Source organism: Solanum stenotomum, chromosome 1 (assembly GCF_019186545.1).
Source record: "Solanum stenotomum isolate F172 chromosome 1, ASM1918654v1, whole genome shotgun sequence".
NCBI classification, from domain to species: domain Eukaryota; kingdom Viridiplantae; phylum Streptophyta; class Magnoliopsida; order Solanales; family Solanaceae; genus Solanum; species Solanum stenotomum.
Window position 1 is genome coordinate 24,742,410 of NC_064282.1, and position 20,330 is coordinate 24,762,739.

Genomic DNA, 20,330 nt, shown 5'->3' on the forward strand with positions numbered 1-20,330 from the left:
TTTTTTTCAAGGATAGTGCCACGTAGGCCAAAAAGGGGTAGAATATTATAGATAAATTAAGTTGGGGGGGTAATAGGACCTTAGTAAAGGTTAGGTGTGTCTCTGGGATTTCGGGCATAGACTGGGGGGTACTTATGCATTTTCCCTTTAAATTGTCATGTGTCCTACATTTTCATACTAGCTCTACGACTCTACCTCATACCCAATTTTTGTTGTAGGCTTATTATTTAAATCGTTGATGTGTGACATTATGTAACGATGAAAAACAACATGATTTATCAATTTATCCAAATATTATATTTATTAAAATAATACATTATGATATAATACAATACAATACGATACATTATGAAACAATACATAACAACCATTCAAATAAAATGATATGTTTATCTCAACCAAACACATTTCCGATTTTACCACATAAATAACTACGTTTATTTACAAGGACAGAGATAGATTATTGACATGTAATTCATGTTACTTTCGTATTTTTGACATAATTTAAAAAATTTATATAGTGTATAAAAGTTCACAAATATTATGTAATAAATAATAGATATGAATTCATAATTTTAAAAATATAATAGGTTCAATTCTATGAATCTCAAAAATTAAATCCATAAAACTCAAATCTTATATCCGCCTCTAATTACATTTGAATATATGTTTAATATCTATTTTTTTCTGTTAAAATCTGGCATAGGAGTTCAACATCTTTATTCGAAAGGACTACTTATTATCTCAATGCCATATAATGTCTTAATCACACTGAGTTATGGTATTTTGACACTAATAAATTAATAGGCTAAAGTGCAAAATAACTTACTCTCTGGCTTTTAAAAATACTATCACTTTATAATTATATATACAAATAAATTGAGTTTCAACAAAATATATGAAGTATAACTATTTTTGTGGTCAACTTTTTTAAAAATAAATTTTAGTAGAAAGTTTCTAGAAGTAAATTTCAAGAATATCTCTATTCAATAAGGTATGATAGTAATAAATTTATCAAAAATCGTGGGTTAAGATTATACACCATTGTCAATTTATCATAGCTATTTCCCATCTTAAAATAACGACAAATGATTATCAATCTTTTATGATAACGATTTTATTAATCATCGTGTAAAATATTATAAAACAACAATCTAGCTGCACTCAAACTGATTGTTCTAAAAACAAAAGAAAAAAGTTAACAACATGCTTACTATTTATGTATAAAAATATACGAGCTATATTTAGGGAGACCTATCAAATATTCATCTCAATAGATTTTAGAAAAAATTGTACATAATAGTAAATATTTAAATCAAAATAAATTCTATAGCTATTGTTTCATTTATTTATATTTCGGAACAAATGTTACACGATTTTCGCCATTCGGTTGGGGCCCACACATTTAAAAAAAATGGAAAATTTATTTTTATACAAATCCATTAGCTATTTTTTCTCTTCCGATTTCTTTTATTTTCTCCTAAAATCTCTCCCCAAATTAGTTTTTAATTGTGCGGGCCCACACATTTAAAAAATGGAAAATTTATTTTTATAAAATCCCTTCGCTATCTTTTCTCTCACAGTTTATTTCAATCTCTCCTAAAATCTTTCCCTTTTTTCTCTTCCGATTTCTTTTATTTTCTCCTAAAATCTCTCCCCAAATTAGTTTTTAATCGTGCGGGCCCACACATTTAAAAAAATGGAAAATTTATTTTTATAAAATCCCTTCGCTATCTTTTCTCTCACAGTTTATTTCAATCTCTCCTAAAATCTTTCCCCAAATCAGTTTTTTTTTAAAAAAATTATATATAGTTTCCACCAATACAAATCTTTAATTATATACAAAAAAAAATTGATTATAATATATAGTTCCACTAATACAAATTTTTAATTATATACATATTACACTAGTACAAAATCATATATATATATATTCACTTATACATATATGTATATATACAATTGACAAGCCTAATACAAAGAACATATACATATACTATTTATAGCTAAAACAAAATTTTATTTATATACAAATTCCACATATATAAACATATAAATATACAATTGACACGCCTAACAAAAAGAACATATACACATACAAATAAAGCTAATAAAAATTTGTATTCACACACACACAAATTTTTATTTATATTTTGTTTTAAAAATATTGTATACAAATTAAAGGTATAAGAATTTGTATGTAGTTGTAATTCGTATAAGTATATGTTCTTTTTTTGTTGTATAAAAGAAAACTCATTATATACCACTGATGAAGAAGACGTAGAAGGAAAGAAATCCTATTACAACATAATGCGCGTGAATTTAGCGATTTTTTTGTTTTTTGTAATAGAAATTACCGCCTTTTTATTTATCTTTTACAAAAATCAAATTGTATAAAAAGGAAGGAGTCTCGAAATATACAAATTAACAGCTCCATAGCAATTATAAATTTTGCTATGAAACGCAACTATACAAATTATAACTATAGCATATAAACATGATTTTTATCTTTGCTATACCTAAAATTTGCTCTAGAATTTATATAGAAAAAATTTCATCTAGCTCAATGAAACAATAATCATAAAAAGACAAGTTCGCAAAATCTGCTTAGTTCCATGAGAAGCATAAATATTAATTACAAGTTCAATACAATATTGTTCATTGTTTTTTAAATCAATTTTATCATTTATATTCACCAAATTCGTTATATTTTTTTTAATCAAATTTATTTACTAACTAAATTGACCAACAAAGTAACGATGTTAGTTTGTCTTCTTAGTCATATGAACGAGAAATGCAAGTTCAACGTGAAAAAATTGTTCATACTATCAGTGGAGGATCCATGATTTTCACTTGGGGGTTCGAAAAATAGGGATTTGAAAAGTGAAAAGTGATTTAGCCTTTAGGAATGGTACCATTGAATTATTTTTTAAAATAATAAATAATAACAAACATGAAAATTAGGAACTGAAACTAAATGAAAATAATGAAATGCTCACGCCGAGATTTGAACTCCAGACACGAAAGTAAACTTTAAGGAGACTTGCCACTGCACTATAGCTTTCATCTTGATCATGAGGTGGCTCAAAATTAATATATCTACATAAATACAGAAAATTTACCTTATATATATAATGTAATTTTTTGCCGAGGGGGTTCGGGTGAACCCCTAGAACCCACATGGGTCCGCCCCTGCACGTGAGGGACTATATTAAAGACTAGCATACAACAACTTATATATGTTTGATTTTTTTTTCATTGAATTAAAGCTTGATTAATAAATCTTGGTAGTATGGGATTTTATAATTTTTTGTTTATTTGGTAAAATTGTATAAAGAATTGGAACAATTTTAGTAATTTTACAACTTATGATTTTTTTTTATGTTTATGAGAAAACATACAACATAAAAAGTTCAAATGCATGTCCAAACAAAACTTCAACTTTATCTCATGATTTCAAATTGCATGGCTAAACGGGGACCTAAGTAAGTTTATTGTTCTAACCTTATTTAATATTTTTTTGAAGTTAAGTTTTCAATCAATGAACATGAATTAATTTATTTTGATTAATTAATTTAACCAATAAACATGAATTATTTACTTAATTTTTCTATGTTAGTCAATATATATTTTCAAGGCTAATAAATTATAAGTGTGAAAAAGAAAAAATAGCAGTACCATTTATACATTAATTTTGTAAAATAACAAATATCAAGAATCATTTATTTTTAATAAAAACGATATATAAATAGAAATAGATCAAGTATTATTGTTATTTTTGTGAAATTACACTAAATATATTGATATTGTTGATTTCAAATAGTGACAAAATTGAGTACTCCCTCTGTCCCTTTTTAGTTGTCCACTTTAGAAATGGCACACAGATTAAGGCAACAATGATTAGCACAGTGAAGTTACAATTTTACCCTTATGACAACTTTTCATTTCAAAATTACAACCATTTATTTGAATTCAAGTAAAATAAATTGGAGGGAAACAACATACACTTTTACAATTTTCAAGAAGTGTAAATAAGGGTATAATAGGAANTCAAATAGTGACAAAATTGAGTATATGATATGGTTTCTTATTTACCGTTATGGTAAGATTTTGCTATCAGAAATGCACGTTAAAAGTTCAACAAAGTCGTCACAGATACCGACAACTCGAGAAAAGATAAAGAAAAGGGGAAAAAAATGGAACTAAAGCTTTCAGTACTAATTACAGAGTGAAGCCAACGATAAGTCCCACCTCCCACCCCCACTTCCACCCCACCCCCTCTCATAGAGTGAGGATTTCTGAGCCTAAAAATGGCGAAGGACACTTTTAGATATGAAATTTACTCTTTAAGGATTTCGTTGTCTGGGGTGTTAGGTCCTCATTTGATAGCTGATGCAAGTTGTTTGTTCTTGTAGTGTTGTTTGTTCTGCTACTTTTCGATCTAGCTGTTAGTTTGTTCAATTTCTTCAGATCCGAACGGTGTTTGTTTTCATTGGCGTCAAGTGATGTTGGACTTGGCAAAGCTACTGTTCTTCCCGTGTTGTGCTAGTGAGTTCTTTTGCTTCTCTAGGTTTTAAGCTGTATTTTAGGTTTTTCTAGTGTGTTCTGGTTGCTGCTGTAGTAGTATTCCGTATAAATTGTGTAATGGGAGCTGTTTATTGATGCCTTTTCGACTGAATTTTAGTTTCTTACTGATTTAATTGGTTGATTTAGGGTTAATTACTAGAAAATTGATCTGTTTGTAAAATTTATGAAGTATTAAAATTGCAGCTGGAAGCTTGAGGGTAAATGATTTACTGCATTATTTTCTGCCGAAACTAGTTATCGGAATCTAGTGTTTATTGTTTGAGTTGTGAGCTGGCAATGCGAAAGAAGAGACCATGAGGGGTTGCTCAGATGGTAAGCACCCTCCACCTCCAACCTAAGGTTGTGAGAACCAAAATGATGGGAGCTCCTAGGGAGGGGGGTAAAAGAAAGCGAAAGAAAGAAGAATCTCATTAGATTGTGTGTATTCATGTGCAAAAGGAAATTACCTGTTGGAGCAGATTTGAAGGAAAAATAGCAGCTGGTCATAGTTTAGAATACTAATGCCAGTACTGTCACAAATATCTAAGGAACCAAGAAAAGGAATGGCTCCTGAACAGGAATTGCAGGGAATGCTAAAGAGAAGAAGCTAGAGAGGTAGAGAGAGGCATATTGATATTATTTCACATTAATCCCCAATGAACAAGTCCCCTTAGTTTATACCACAATCAAGCAGCTAAACTGCTAACTGACTTAATTCCCCTATAACGGATTAACTGATATGTTGTTACATTTGCACGGTATGACAATTACAAGTACACCGCTCAATACTGACTACTCATCTCGGATTTGAAATTGAATATAACATATATAAAGTGGAAAATGTATACAAAGTGACTCCTCACAGGCTTAGGTTGAATATCTTCTGCATATACTTTTTGTACACCCAACATTATCTTGATGTTGGTTTTCACTATTAATGATGTCCTTAATTTTAGTATGAGAAAGTGATGCAAAATTAGTTACTTCTCAGTTTCAAAACAGTGTGTCTCATAGAATTGAAGGTTTAAACAGTGTGATTCTTTGGAGAAGACTAGAACATTGTTGCATTTCCTTCCAATTCTGAACAAACAGAAATATTAAGGCCTATGTATTTGTAGATTTGTCTGGAACCTCAATGGATTGTGCAAGGTATTACCCTTCATTAAGGCTTGCTTTACCGTAATTTTCTTGACTTGTCATAGAAAATAGTGTGCAGGATGTTAAACTAAACTGCATTTTGCTATTATGTTTTTGGTGTAATCAATTATACTCAAATGACACTGCCTCTATAGTTGATGCTTTAGACTCGATATAGAAATAGAGTAGGAGTGTCTAGAGTGCATTTGTATATAAGGTTTGAGTACAACCCATGTACTTTTGTGATATAATACAACATTACCATTTTAAAAAAAAAATAAAAAAAAATTCTTGACTTGTTTCTCATCCACCATGTACACACTTTAGTGGGGCCATCTCCATTTTTCACCTTTGCCTAAATCTCTTTTTTCTTTTTGAGGATGTTTGAGACAATCATTTATTTCTTCCTTTTAGATGCAAACTCTTAAAAGTTAGAATGGAGTAATTAATTGTGACCAACTTGACTATTTCATCTCTGATAGATGTTTTTTGGTTGTATTGATGTTGTTTTAGCTGCAATCTGTGCTCATTATTCAATTATGTTGGTGTTAACTTCATTTGTCTTACTTCTTGTTAAAATGAATTTCAGGGGTATCAAAGAGGGGCCAATCTTTGAAGCCGAAGCATTTAACCATTCTATTTTATGTCTTGTGCATCACTAATGCTGAGTTGCCTGATAAGCCATTTGAGCAACAACCTGTTTCTCCAGTCAATAAACCTGTTGAAGCACCTGGCATACCTGATCTGCCCCTGCCGGCGAATGTACCTGGTTTTCATAGACAGCATAGGAAACATTCTCCTCATGGTGCGCCATGGCTTAGGCTAGCTCCAGCTCAGCCTCCTGATTATGGTCCTTTAGTAACTGCTGCGCACGCTCCTTCCAGTTCCAGCTTATCGAAGCCATCAATGAAGAAAAATGGATTGGTGCCTCCTAGTGCTGGCCTTGCACCCCCGCAATCCAGTCCTAGTACTCTACCCACTGGTTTGGCTCAGCCACCACTTTCTCCTCACACTTCCAGTAAGAATCTTTCTTCTTAATGAATTTCGACGGATGCCTGCTGCAGCCTAGCTTATATATGTCTTATTTCCCCCATTCTCACAAAAAAGACCCAGGGGAGAGCAGCAGGCAGTAATAGATACGAGGGTCATAATTTTGGGGATATACATTATAATATATAGGGAAGGAAAGCTTCATAAGTGGAAAATACATAAAAAGTACCATTAACCATTTGATTTTAGAAATAAAGAGTGGTTGGATTTGTCTTTGAAATTGGTACCAGAATTGGTTTTGTATGTACTGGCCTTTGGTTTTGTTTCTGGAAACAATTGTGAGTGATTGGATTTATGTTCTGGAAGAGTTGGGTTCAAAAAGTGATGGTGGTTGGATTTATTTGTTTCCAGAATCTATGAATTATAAACTTTTGAAACTAATCTCTCAAGCTGAAGATATTTTACACTTCCATATGGTTAGAAATTACTAATAAAAATCAGCTACATTTCTTAAATTGCTGCCAAACTTACCTACGAATAGGTGAAAAATCATAGAGCACTACTTTCTCTATAGGAGGGAAATAACAAAAAAGTGAGTACGGTGGGGGTTAGTGACGGGGACAGTTCATAAATCTAATAAGTGTTTGATACTGGAATGCAAGGACCTGAATGAAAAAGAGGGCATAGTTTAATGTTGAGAAATCAGAATCCGTTGTTGGTTTTGTTTTGAAAAGCTGATTTCCAAAAACGACTGTTAAAAAGTGTTTGCTACTGAAGTGCAAGGACCTGAATGAAAAAGAGGGCACAGTTTAATGTTGAGAAATCAGAATCCATTGTTGGTTTTGTTCGGAAAAGCTGATTTGCAAAAACGACTGCTGGTTTCCAAAATGGTTTTATACCCAAACAACAATAGTGTTTGGTTTACAATATGGTGCCTGCTTCCATCTTTTGGCGCATCTAGAATGAAAGGAATCATAGATGTTTTGATGGGATTTCAGCTCCTAACCACATTCTTAAATCCAACTGTTTGGTTATCTTACGTAGCTGGTTCAACCAGTCCCCTGTAACTACTGTTGATTTTTCTCGGACTATGTCTGCTCTTTAGTATTTAGTAAGTTCTTGTACAGGAGCAGACACCTTGTTTTGCTGTAATTTTTTGCCTTGCATCTTTTTGATGCCTTCTAATGAAATTTCCTTACTTCATTAAAAATGAAAATGGTAGTGTGATATTTCAAATATATTCCCACTGGTAGAACTTACAGGACACTCTTAAATACTGACTCATTGGCTAACTATCCTTTGGTGTGGCAAAGTTCAAACGTATGTAAAAATCAAAACCCATCTCTTTATAATGTGTCAGTGAAGTTGTCGCTCTTTTCCCTCTCCCTTGAAGATATATCTCCACATTTATGTATATTTTTTTCTTTCACATTTTGGCAGACTGTTGTGGACAAGATATGGTGCTCAAACGAGGAAGCCTGGACTGCGAGTGTGTTTACCCGTTAAAGATCGACCTTCTTCTCTTTAATGTCTCATCAAATCCTAATGGGAAACTTTTTCTAAATGAATTTGCTTCACAGTTAGGTTTAAAGGTGTCTCAAATTGAGCTGATTAACTTTTATATGGTGGATCTTTCAAAGCTAAATATATCCATGGATATCACACCAGACAAGGGAGTTAGCTTATCATCTGATGAAGCTTCTGCGGTAAACGCTTCATTATCAATGCATAAGATCCAACTAGACCCAACACTAGTGGGTGGATACCAATTACTCAACATTACCTTGTTTAAGCCACCAGTTTCATCACAAGGTACTTGCTTCTGGTTATATTTCACACCTGATATGCAGATAATTTTCTCTAGCATTGGCTGATCCGGGGGTGGGGATGGGGGTGGGTGGATTTTATCAACCTCTTAATTCAAAGATCTTTTCATATTTCTTGAATAACTTCTTCTTTGATATGCAGCTCCTCGTTCTGCTATGTCACCAGTTGAAGCAGCTCCGAATCTGCCTTCAGCTCCTGCAGTAACAGTATCTTCACACAAAGGGAGACATCCGAGTTTAATTCTTATTGTTGGGATTGTTGCTGGTATCTTAATCATCACTATCATATCAACACTCTTTATTTGTTTCTGTGGATCTAATCATGGACAGAAGAAAGGCTCCCACAAAGAAGCTGGTAAGTGATCCTGTATATTCCGTGGACTTATAAAACTATCCTGAATTTGGACTGTCTTCTTCTTAAAGGTCCACCAGCTAGGAACTGAAACTTAGTTACTGAACAGAAGAAACAACAAGGCTGAAAAAGGATCTCTCTTGTAAATTAGGACTAGTGTTACTTGAGGATTAGTAGAAGCTTGATCAATAACTCTAGCAAACTTCTACTTCTGGTCAAATAAGACAAAGAAAAAAGTCTGTAGAACGTCTTCATTGATCTTTCATTCAGAAGTAATGTTGTTTATGAGTTTTCTCCCTATCTGCGAAACTTTGGGTTGCATATAGCATCTTGAGCTCTCATAATTTCCTGTCTACGAGCTACTTAAATGGTTATTCTACTTGAACACTGATGGCTTAAGCCCACAATACTGGTGTTATTTAACAACCACAATGCTTTACTTGTCTATCAGTTTCCTTTAAACCAAAATATCGTTAACTGCTGATAATAATGGAGAAACTGGAACTCCATAGAGCTATTTTTCTGCTGACCAGAAATATTTTTATCGGTTTTTTTTATGCATGATATTGAACTATAAATGAGATGTTTTTTTTTTTTTTTACTTGTTGCACCATCTAACTCTCTAGCCTTATAAACTTTCGCTTGTATTTCAATTTCTTGATAGAAAAACCAATGCGTGTGGACACTGTTCCAGCGCAGGGATCGTTTCCCCATCCAACTAGTACACGGTTTCTGGCATATGAAGAACTGAAAGAAGCTACAAATAACTTTGCACCATCTAGTATACTTGGAGAGGGCGGCTTTGGCAGAGTTTACAAGGGCGTGCTTAGTGATGGTACTGCTGTTGCAATAAAAAGACTTACTAGTGGAGGCCAACAAGGAGGTAAAGAGTTTCTAGTTGAGGTTGAGATGCTTAGTAGGCTGCATCACCGTAATCTTGTGAAGCTTGTTGGTTACTATAGCAGTCGGGAGTCCTCACAGAACCTACTGTGTTATGAGCTTGTTTCAAATGGAAGTTTAGAGGCTTGGCTTCATGGTAAGTTTTTTTTGTGACTTTATCCTTTGTCAACTTAACAACTAAAGAGCTACAGCATCTGTCTTCCTATTTTAATTTGTAATTTGCTTATCTGGTAAGAAGTCACATAAAGGAAAGGTAACTCAACTGTAACGTGTTCAGCATTCCTTATATAGCTTGTCTATTGCAGATGCAAATAAATATGAATTCTCACATATGTTGTACAAAGTCTCGAAAGTCATTATAATGGTGCTTAACTATTCTACCATCACCCTAAAACTTGGAGTAGATATTGAGATTCTATAATGCGGTATATTAGAGTATGTAGAGATCCTTCAAGTATCATCCCTCATAAAAAATGAATTTGTGTTTCTTGGGCCCAGGAAAAAAATCAGGGCTGCGGCCTGAGGAAGGAGGTGTTGAAAAGTTTAAGCGGAAGTTAAAAGTGTCCTCTTTCTAACGGTTTAAGTTTCTAGACAAGATGGTCGCACCAATCAGTGTTGTGACCTATTCAACGTATCAAGTAGTTTAACTATTGCACTTGTTACTGTTATCAAAAACAATATAGTTTAGCAATTGCACTCTCTTGCTGCAGGCCACTTAGGATTAAACTGCCCACTGGATTGGGACACAAGAATGAAAATTGCGCTTGATGCAGCGAGAGGACTTGCATACTTGCACGAAGATTCTCAACCTTGTGTTATCCATAGAGATTTTAAGGCATCAAATATATTGCTAGAGAACAACTTTCATGCTAAAGTTGCTGATTTTGGCCTTGCAAAACAGGCCCCGGAAGGCCAGGCTAATTACCTCTCAACTCGTGTTATGGGCACATTTGGGTTAGTGTTTCTTTGTTATCACATGCTTCTCTTAGATATAACATTGACTAATTTGGAAGCACTGCTTTGCAGGTATGTAGCCCCTGAATATGCCATGACTGGGCATTTACTGGTAAAAAGTGATGTGTACAGCTATGGGGTTGTCCTCCTTGAACTGTTGACAGGAAAGAGGCCTGTAGATATGGCACAACCGTCAGGGCAGGAGAATCTTGTCACTTGGGTAAGTAACTGCTGTTGATACTTTCTTACTTCAGAATCATACAAGTGTAATTGTGCATTTACTGATCTTCAGAATTCAAGTCTCCATTTGTTCCCCTTTTGGTTACTTTACAAAATTAGAAACTTATTTTGTCATTGGACTCTCCTTGAAAAAGGCTGTATAAAAAGCAGGGCTCTATTTTGTTTTCAGGCCAGACCAATACTTAGAGACAAGGATCGTTTGGAAGAACTTGCTGATCCAAGGCTTGAGGGGAAGTACCCAAAGGAGGATTTTGTGCGGGTTTGCACAATTGCAGCGGCTTGTGTTGCTCCGGAAGCTAGCCAACGGCCTACAATGGGAGAAGTGGTTCAATCGCTCAAAATGGTTCAGCGAGTAACAGAGTACCAGGATACTACTACTATAAATTCAGGTGCTCGACCTAACTTAAGACAGTCATCTACAACCTTTGAATCAGATGGTACCTCGTCTATGTTCTCTTCTGGTCCTTACTCTGGTTTGAGTGTCTTTGAGAATGACGTATCTAGGGCAGCTGTATTCTCAGAAGATCTTCATGAAGGAAGATGAACATTGTTGGTGGAAGGCCTTCCAATGCTCTGATCTTTCGATCATAATGCAGCAGAAGGGGGAGAATTTGAAAGTGGGTTGGCCGAAGTGAGACAGACCCTGCACAGTGGATCTGCCAATGCTTTGGAGAATCTATTGGTTTCTTTCATCCCCTGTAGAGATCCCACTGTTCAATTTTCCCTGTATGGCCATTCTCTACTTGTTGGATGAGAGCCTGTATATATGTAATGGGTTGATATTTGAGGACAGTGGTTCAGTTGAAGTGGGATAAAAGTTGAATTTCTTCTTCTAAAGTTTTTTTTTCATCTGTCTGACGCCCCTGTTGGCCTGTTGTAAATTCCTCTTGAATGTGTCACTTATCATTGATTCTCCTTACAACATCGTGGTTAGCTAAGCAAAAACTTGACTGGATACGTTTAGGGTGTAAGTGAGAACCATATTTTAAGATGGTCAAAACTAGCGGCACAGTACCTTGAGTTTGTAAAACTATGTGCACTTATTTCATGGAGAAATATTTTGGCTTGGTTCACCTCCGGGGGCGGATGTACCATTGTTGGTGTGGGTTCGATTGAACCATAACTTTCAATGCGGACCATAAGTTTGTTAAAATTACAATAATAGTAGATATGAATTCATAATTTTGAAATATAACAGTTCAATATTAAAAATCACAAGAAACTAAACTCATAAAATTTAAATATTGAATTTGTCGAGTTCAATTCGATCGTCTTGATCAAGTTGGCTAAGGTATCAAAGTAGGTTTGATTGGATTAGGCTTCAGTCGACTACAGAGGATGTTGGAATGTATGCGTCCACTTATCAGTCAAGGACCATGTCCCTTGACTCAGCAAGAACAGTAACTAAAAATGTGCAGAAAAGAAACAACTGGAAGTAAGATCTACACAAGTGTTTTACGTGGAAACCTCCTTGCTCAAGGGAGTAAAACCACGACCTGTCTCACAGGACTTTTCAAACTGTTTTTACTAATCTTCTCAAAGCAAAAGTAAAAACAAGTTTATAACCACACATAGAGATTAACCTCCTAATCTCTAAACTAAGTAATACAACACTGCCCACTATACTGACCCTCACTGATTAATATAAACTTTTCTAAGCAGATACCACACCGCCCACTAAACCACCTAACTCTAGATGATTTAGAATTTGACTAAGCAACACACGGGTTGCCTACTAAACCACCACCCTTTGGACGATTTAGACTTTTAGAAACCGAAACAAGATCTGAATCCTTTATAGATTAGGAACATATTTACAATGTAAGCATGGAAGTATAACTCCTAAGACACACTATGACGCTTGCAACTTGATCAGGTCCTTGTTGCGTTTGTCAGAGAATACTTCACCAAGATGGTCTTTGCTTGTATACTTGAGAATTTTCAAGATGCAAAGACTGACAAAACTCAAACTCAACAAAGACGTTTCAACACTCTATCAGGTCCCTTTGTTGAGCATGAGTATTGTTCTTCTTTGAAGATGGCCTTCTTTTCAAGATTTTGAATTTTCAGAGAAAATCCAAGTTTTGTTTGCCAAATCTTGAGTTTGTGTGTTGTTGGAAGAGACTATATTGAAAATGAACACAAACTCCTTGGGACCGCCCATTGGCTAAGAGCCTACCTTATCTGTAAAGACGTGCACTTGTCACATTAGAAGTGACAACTCTACAGTTGTACTGTCGTCCTTTCACGTACGCAGTCTTGAAGGGACCAGGTCCCTTACAGACTTTTCTTAGCAAGTTCTTGAGAAGACGTGCTGACTCTTTCTCATTTTGAATGAATGAATTAGTTTGTTGTTTGTCAAGTTGACTAAGTCAACCATAAAGAGTTAACACACATTGGACAAACAACCTCGTCCCTTTTGATTGGTGTAGTACTCTGACGGCTTCACCAACTTCTGACGCGGGCAGCTTTCCAGCTGTACCCCATTATGGATCTGGACGAGAGAACTCAGCCAGGGACCAGGTCCCTGCATTTGTGAGACACTGAAACAGATAGTCTCGTCCACTCTTCCTGTTGGTGCAGTACACTGCGCTCACTGTGCTTTTCACCTACCATGTGAAATCATAGTTTTACAGTTGTACCCCATTTGAATCTGGACGAGAGCACTCTGCAAGGGACCAGGTCCCTGCGTTTGTGAGGATCATTAAAACATCTAGAATATAACAGAGGAGCTACATCTTCAAGAGAGGGTAATTCTTTGAAGAAACCAATTTTAAACACTATCTCATTTATTTTTATTTGTTCATCTCATTTTCATGTTTTGCTCGTTCTAAAAAGAAAACATCTTTTTTTGGGTAATTTTTTAATCTAATTTTTGTGACATATTTAAAACTCCAAGATTGAAGAACACTTCTCTATTATTTTTTAATCTATTTTTTTTATTATCTCCTAGTGCGGGTTACCTCTCCTATGTGGTTTGCGAGCTAATGCATAGAAGCAGGGGTTTTACCTTGTGCGCACCCAAAGGGTAGCAGCTGTGGGTTTCCCTTGTCATAAAAATAAATAAAAAAATTCTATGTATCTTTAGTTTAAGACCATAAAATTCAAAAAAAATTCTTTAATTTCTTAAATTCTATTACAGGTCAAACTTAGACAAATAAATTAAAAAGACCAGGTATTGTTAATAGGGAAAATTATGCATTATAGCAAACTATTAATTCAAAATAAATGTTATAACTACAGTTTCATTTAATTCCAATTTGCAGCAAACTTTTTGCCATTCGCCTCTCTCCCTTGAATCTCGCTCGCCGCTCTCTTACTCGCCTCTCTCACTTTATATAAACACAAATGTATAAATTGTGTTTGTATAAAGCGAAAGAAAACTGTATATACAAATACATATCTCTTCGTCCTATACATTTATAATTATACAAATACAAATCTTCCCCTGCGCAGCTCTCTTTTGCCTTTCTCTTTTTCACGCTTTATACAAACACAAATTATACAAAATACAATGTGTAATTTGTTTTGTGTAAAGCGAGAGAGAGAGATTTGATATATAAATACAAATGTTTTAACTCGATTTAATTGTATACAAAATTCAAATTTTATGCAGATATACAAACACAGTCATTGATATATATATACACACACACAATTATCTAACCATTATATATATCTACAATCGCTGCGATTTTATACAAATCAAATGCTTGTGAATTAGATGCCTGTGATTTATACAAATCAGATGTTCTATAGCAAACTATGTTTGCCATGGAGTGCAAATAACAAAACTATAACTATAGAACGCAAATATGATTTTTATGTTTGCTATTCTTAAAATTTGCTCTTAATATTATGTTAACTGGGCCAAAGGGGCAACTATTAAAAAGGCATAATACATAAACATGACCCTTAACTTGACTTTAATTGGCAAATATGACCTTTAACTTTGGGTGCACAGGTAGGCACTTAAACTTGTATAAAATTGAACAAATAGACACATTCATCCTACATGGCACTATACATGACAATTTTGTATCCTACGTGGCGTCCTACGTGTATTATGCCACGTAGGACACATGTGTCTACTTATTCAATTTTATGTAAGTTTAAGTGTCTACTTGTGTACACTCAAAGTTGGAGGGCATAGTTATTCGTTGAAGCCAAGTTAAGGGTCATGTTTATGTATTATGCCTATTAAAATTTAGTTTAATCTTTCTTTTCCTCTAATAAAAGATCAGTTAAATAAAAAGGTAAATATGCACTATTTGTTATACCCTCCGTTTCTATCTACTTGTCAAATATTTTTTAATTTGATTTCGCTTGTTACTTGTCATTTTCTTTACTAATCAAGGAAGAACAATTTTTTTCTTCCTTTATACCCTCAATTTATTAACATTCCGTTAATGTCTTTGAAAAATATAGTGAGTAAATATGTTTAAGATTTTATTAGTGAATAAGAGTAAAATAGTAAATTCACTATGCTAATTATTATTTTCTTGATAGGGGTGTCAACTCAAAATTTGACAAGTAAAAAGGAACGGAAGAAGTAGATGACAGGGAGTATATATACACTATTTATATATATGTTTCAAAGTGAGGACTTTTAAAGTATAATGATGTTAATTTGTTTGGGAAATTGAGGTATTGTTGCCCAAGAAAGTGAACACGTGCGTATAAGTAAAGATGATGCTAACCAAGGGTGGACAAGTGAAGTAGTTGAGAATTGTGAGGTGTTGAGTTTAAAATTTAAAAATGATTAAAAAAATATTAGATAATTTTGTTCATATATTCTAACCTCATGGACAGAGTGACTTAGTACTTATTGTCGGTAAAAGATGACAGATATTCTATAAAATTAATTTAGGTGTGCTAAAGCTACCCTAACACGCGATCATAAAAATAAAAGAAAAAGAAGTAAAGATGATGGTATCGTGAGGCAGGGAGAGTGCAGTGTGTTAAAATGGTCAGCAGAAGAGGAGGGAAAAAGTAATGAAATAAAGAGAATTATCGAGTCCGGATTTGCTAAGGCAAACAAATAGAAATTGGAGTCCAACAAGACAATATTACACACAGGCTTGAGAGAGAAAGAGAGACAGTGTGGGTGCGGGTTGGGGGTGGGGGTGGGGGTAGGGGGTGAGTAAGAATAGGAAAGGCAAAAATGGAGAAGATATTGAGAGTCTTCTTTGGCTATAACGCTACCAACGACACCCTTCACTTCACTTCTCAAACCCTAATTACTCACCCAAAATCCCTTCTTTTCTTTCTCTCTCTTTTCTCTATCAATTTCCTATATTTTTCCTTCTCCTTATTTCAATTTCATCTCTGCTGTTCGCCGTTGCTGCTGCTCGGTTCTCTGCCATTCTCAAGGTATTTGATTTGATTTGATTCTCTTTTTGGTTCTCGGTTTGCTGTTTTAATGAATTGGAACGATTGTATGATTTAGTTGTTCGGTATCAGTTGATTCTAATTGGTTGGTTCATCTACAAGCGTCTGTTTTGACAATGTTTTCTGCTTTGCTCCCTCGAATGGGTTTCTTTTTTACTAATTCACGTTTTGAGCAAAACAATTAGTTAACTCAGTTATAATTTTGTTTGTATTTGGTTACATGAGCCATCTATATCTATTCAGCTCTATTCAAGTGTTCATGCCTAGGTGGGCACTTTTTTCAACTAGTATTTTATTTAGAGGATTCATGGTAGTTTGGCTAAGATGACCCGCTAATTTACCGCAACTCTTGTTTATTTCAACAACAACAAAATCGACATACCGGTGTAATTCCATTAGGTGGTATTTGGGGAGGATAAGTTGTATGCAGAACTTACTCCTACCAAATGGAGGTAGGTAGAGAGGTTGTTTCCTAAATACCTTTGGTTCAAGTAATTCATAACAAAGCAATGTTAAAAATAACATACAAATGCCAAGCTTATATAACAAATAATAATGAATTATTACATTAGCGTTTAGAAAGAAGGAACTATAACAATATATAGTCGAAGAAATCAACGGGCAAGAAACTACGAGATTAGTACTAATGCTATTGGGATGCGTAGAAAAAGCACTCAACTACCTACTAACTAACCTTCTACTCTAATCCTCAATTCCATGTCCTGTCTAATCACCTCAACCCAATACTTATTCTGCCAACATCTACCTCTCTCAAACTCTCATCTTCTGTGAGTTCTTAACTAACCAATACTCTGCCCATACAAGATAGTTGACCTAACTACCACACTGTAGAACTTGCCTGTTAAGTCCATTAATTCATTACTAAAAATCCTATGACATCTTATTGATGATTTGTCTTTGCACGTAGGTGGAGTTTTTTAAGGCTATTAAACATTCCTCAAAGCTTTATGACATTATATTGATACTTGCATTTTATCGAGGGTACATTCATTCCCTGTATTGTGGAAATTTTGGATATTCAAATTGATTACAGTCTCATGTTTCTTAGTTATTGTTAAATGCATGGATCAATACTGTATCCAGATGATAGTTTTCCTTACCATTTTGTTTGTTGCTTGATATGTTGAATTTCGTGTGATGTTAAAAAGGGGTGATAGTGAGACGGTCTAGGTAGTGGGTTAGTGGGTTCATGTCTACTACATGTATGGGTTTTGCATTCCTTGGACGCATCTTAAGATAAATTAAATGCTGAACGTAAGGAACTTCTTGTTAAATTGTTTTTACTTATTGATGTTTCTCTACATAAATGAGTTAGCTAATAAATGACATATCTTTGAATTCTTGCAGTTTCCAGTTTGGTGCAACAATTACCAAACTCATTTAGCAAGTTGTCTTTTTGCCGTGATTAATACACGTGTTCCTGGTGACCCTAGTCGTTTTACATGTCATGGATGAATCTGGTGGAACTCGATTTGAAGGGCTCAATGCTACTGTTAGAAAGAAAAGAAGCCTCATGTTGCGGCGACCTAGACCAGAGAAGCCTTTTCTTCATGAAGGCCGTGATCAGTCTCCCTTAACACCAGTTTCAGATGATTTTGGTAGGGTTTCCAGTGATGAGAACACTGATGATGCCAATGCTGGACGTAAAATGTTCAACCTTAATCATTGCATGTCTAGAGGCTCTGCTTCCAGAGTGGATGAGGACTACACTTTTAAGAAGACTAAGGATGGAGGATCTAGTCTGTTATATAGTAATGGAGATCCAGGAGATGATACATATTCCCAGCATGGTTCTTCTCTTAGGCAACCAGGAACTGTGCAGGATGGTGTTGGCAATGATAGCAAGCTGAAAAAGGTTAAGCTTAAAGTTGGGGGTGTGACGCGCACCATTCAAACCAAAACTGATTCTCATGGTGCATATGGTGGTGGTTTGTCTACAAATGCACGAGCCTTGGATGGTTCGCAGCCACGTCAGAAATCCACTTCACAGGTTATCACGTGTTTCTTCTCAAGTAGTTAGTTATTTGGATTTTTTAAATCCACTTGGATTTTTAGTTTGTGTTGTTTAAAGTAGTCTCCCTCAGAATTATTTGGTTTCATTATTTTGAAAAGGAGGTGAGCCACATGAGATTTTCTGTTTCACAGCTCTACTCATTCCTCTCTAACATACTTTCAGAAACTGAAAAGGAAAACATGTAGATAGATGTTGCATTATTGTAGGTTTATTAGGGAACAGAAACATTGAAGTGCATAAGAATCAAAGATTAAGAATAAGTTAAAAATTACTCAGTTTAGCCCCAAAGTATTAGCTAGGAATTTGCACTTGTGGTAGAAAACCAGCGGTTTTAGGTCAACCCTTTGCCTTATGTTGGATACAGTTTTGGATACTAATGCCAAACTCTAGATGATGCAAATTGTGATTAATTGCGATTTACCAAAGGGAGAAATCTACTTCTATTGCTAGTAAATCTTCGGCATTTATTTTTTTTGTCCTATTATCACTGTAATAAAATTTCAATGCTGTCCAATTAACCTTTTCCTCTCTATTTTAGGACACATCAAGCAAAGACGGTCTTTCGGAAAAGAAAAGTGGGTTGCAAGGAATTATGTCGAGAGATTCGCCCAAAGGTTCTTTTGCTGCTGGCAAAGGCGATATGGGGAAGACGCCAATGACGAATGCCTTCGAAAAAGGGGGTGACAAATCAGATACAACTCGTAAGAGTAAGAGGGTGCCAAAGAGGCGTGTATCGGAATGGTTTGATGAGGATGAGAAAGATGATGAGATTCGATTCTTGGAGAAGCTTAAAACCTCGAAGATTTCAGGATATAAAGATTTTGAGGAGGAATTGACCAACAAAAGAAGTGTTTCCCGGGTTTCAAAGGTTAGCAAGTTTGAAAAGGATGAAAATGTGGGAAGGTCAAGGAAGAAATCTGAGCAAGGTTCTGAGGACACTGCTTATGAGGTGGAAGAGTTCGTGTCTGATGGTGAGGCTGAAGGAAAAAAGAAGCAGAAACAAAGGAAGGAATCCTCAGATTCATCGATCGATACGATGAAAGGAGAAATGACTCTTACAACACGACAACGAGCTCTTCTATCTAGCAAGGATTCTTCTGCTGCTTCTACTGTGAGTCAGATTGAGTTCCCTAATGGTTTACCACCGGCTCCACCTCGAAGTAATACCCTGTAGTTACTTATATGTTCCAGTCGTATTTCTCTGCTCTAGTACTCTTTCCTGATTTTCAAATTTGTCTTGCCATCTTTGCTTTTCGACAGAGCAAAAGGAGAAGCTCACTGATGTTGAGCAGCAACTGAAGAAAGCAGAGGCTGCTCAGAAACGTAGAATGCAAAATGAGAAGGCTGCTCGTGAATCAGAGGTTTCACTTGTTTCTTTTCCTCCTTACTGTATGTGCTCTTTTAAGATCATATGATGATGAAATGAGCATAACCTTTTGGAATTTGCAGGCTGAGGCAATTAGGAAAATCCTAGGTCAAGATTCTAACAGGAAGAAGCGAGAAGATAAAATAAAGAAGCGGCAGGAAGAGTTGGCTCAGGTAAACTGCTTGTTGGTAGGTACATTGCCTTTTGTAGTGAAGTTACGAAGCTGACAATTAATTAACGTCTATCTGGCAGGAGAAGGTTGCCAAAGAGCAGATGCTTGCAAAAAGCACTGTCAGAGTGGTTATGGGCCCTACTGGGACTGTTGTGACATTTCCTGAAGATATGGGTTTACCTCATATTTTTGACTCTAAACCTTGCAGGTAAGGGTTTTCTCCATCTCCACTTCTTTTTGTTTTCTATGAAATTGGAAACAGGAGATGGAGCCTGGATATCTTTGATTTGCTACATGAATGAAGCACTATTTAAGTTGCTAAGGGGTTCTGGATTGTGTTTTTATTGCTGAATTGCAGTTACCCTCCCCCTCGTGAGCAATGTGCTGGTCCTTCCTGCGTG

At 35.1% G+C, this 20,330-nt stretch overlaps 2 protein-coding genes across 2 annotated transcripts; both read left to right on the forward strand.

Annotated features, from left to right (window-relative positions):
* Positions 1–4,218: 4,218 nt before the first annotated feature.
* Positions 4,219–11,791, forward strand: LOC125853191 (serine/threonine-protein kinase PBS1). Its single transcript, XM_049532864.1, has 8 exons — positions 4,219–4,548; positions 6,293–6,721; positions 8,134–8,505; positions 8,662–8,874; positions 9,536–9,907; positions 10,482–10,725; positions 10,798–10,945; positions 11,135–11,791. The coding sequence occupies exons 1-8, from the start codon at positions 4,506–4,508 to the stop codon at positions 11,507–11,509; spliced, it is 2,196 nt and encodes a 731-aa protein (XP_049388821.1). The 5' UTR covers positions 4,219–4,505; the 3' UTR covers positions 11,510–11,791.
* A 4,310-nt stretch (positions 11,792–16,101) lies between these two features.
* LOC125866276 (uncharacterized) lies at positions 16,102–20,330 on the forward strand (the record flags this gene model as incomplete). The annotated part of the gene is made up of 7 exons (XM_049546649.1): positions 16,102–16,338; positions 17,725–18,367; positions 18,930–19,551; positions 19,652–19,752; positions 19,841–19,930; positions 20,010–20,137; positions 20,288–20,330. Coding segments are annotated over exons 2-7 (1,527 nt in total), but the record flags the coding sequence as incomplete, so codon positions are not given.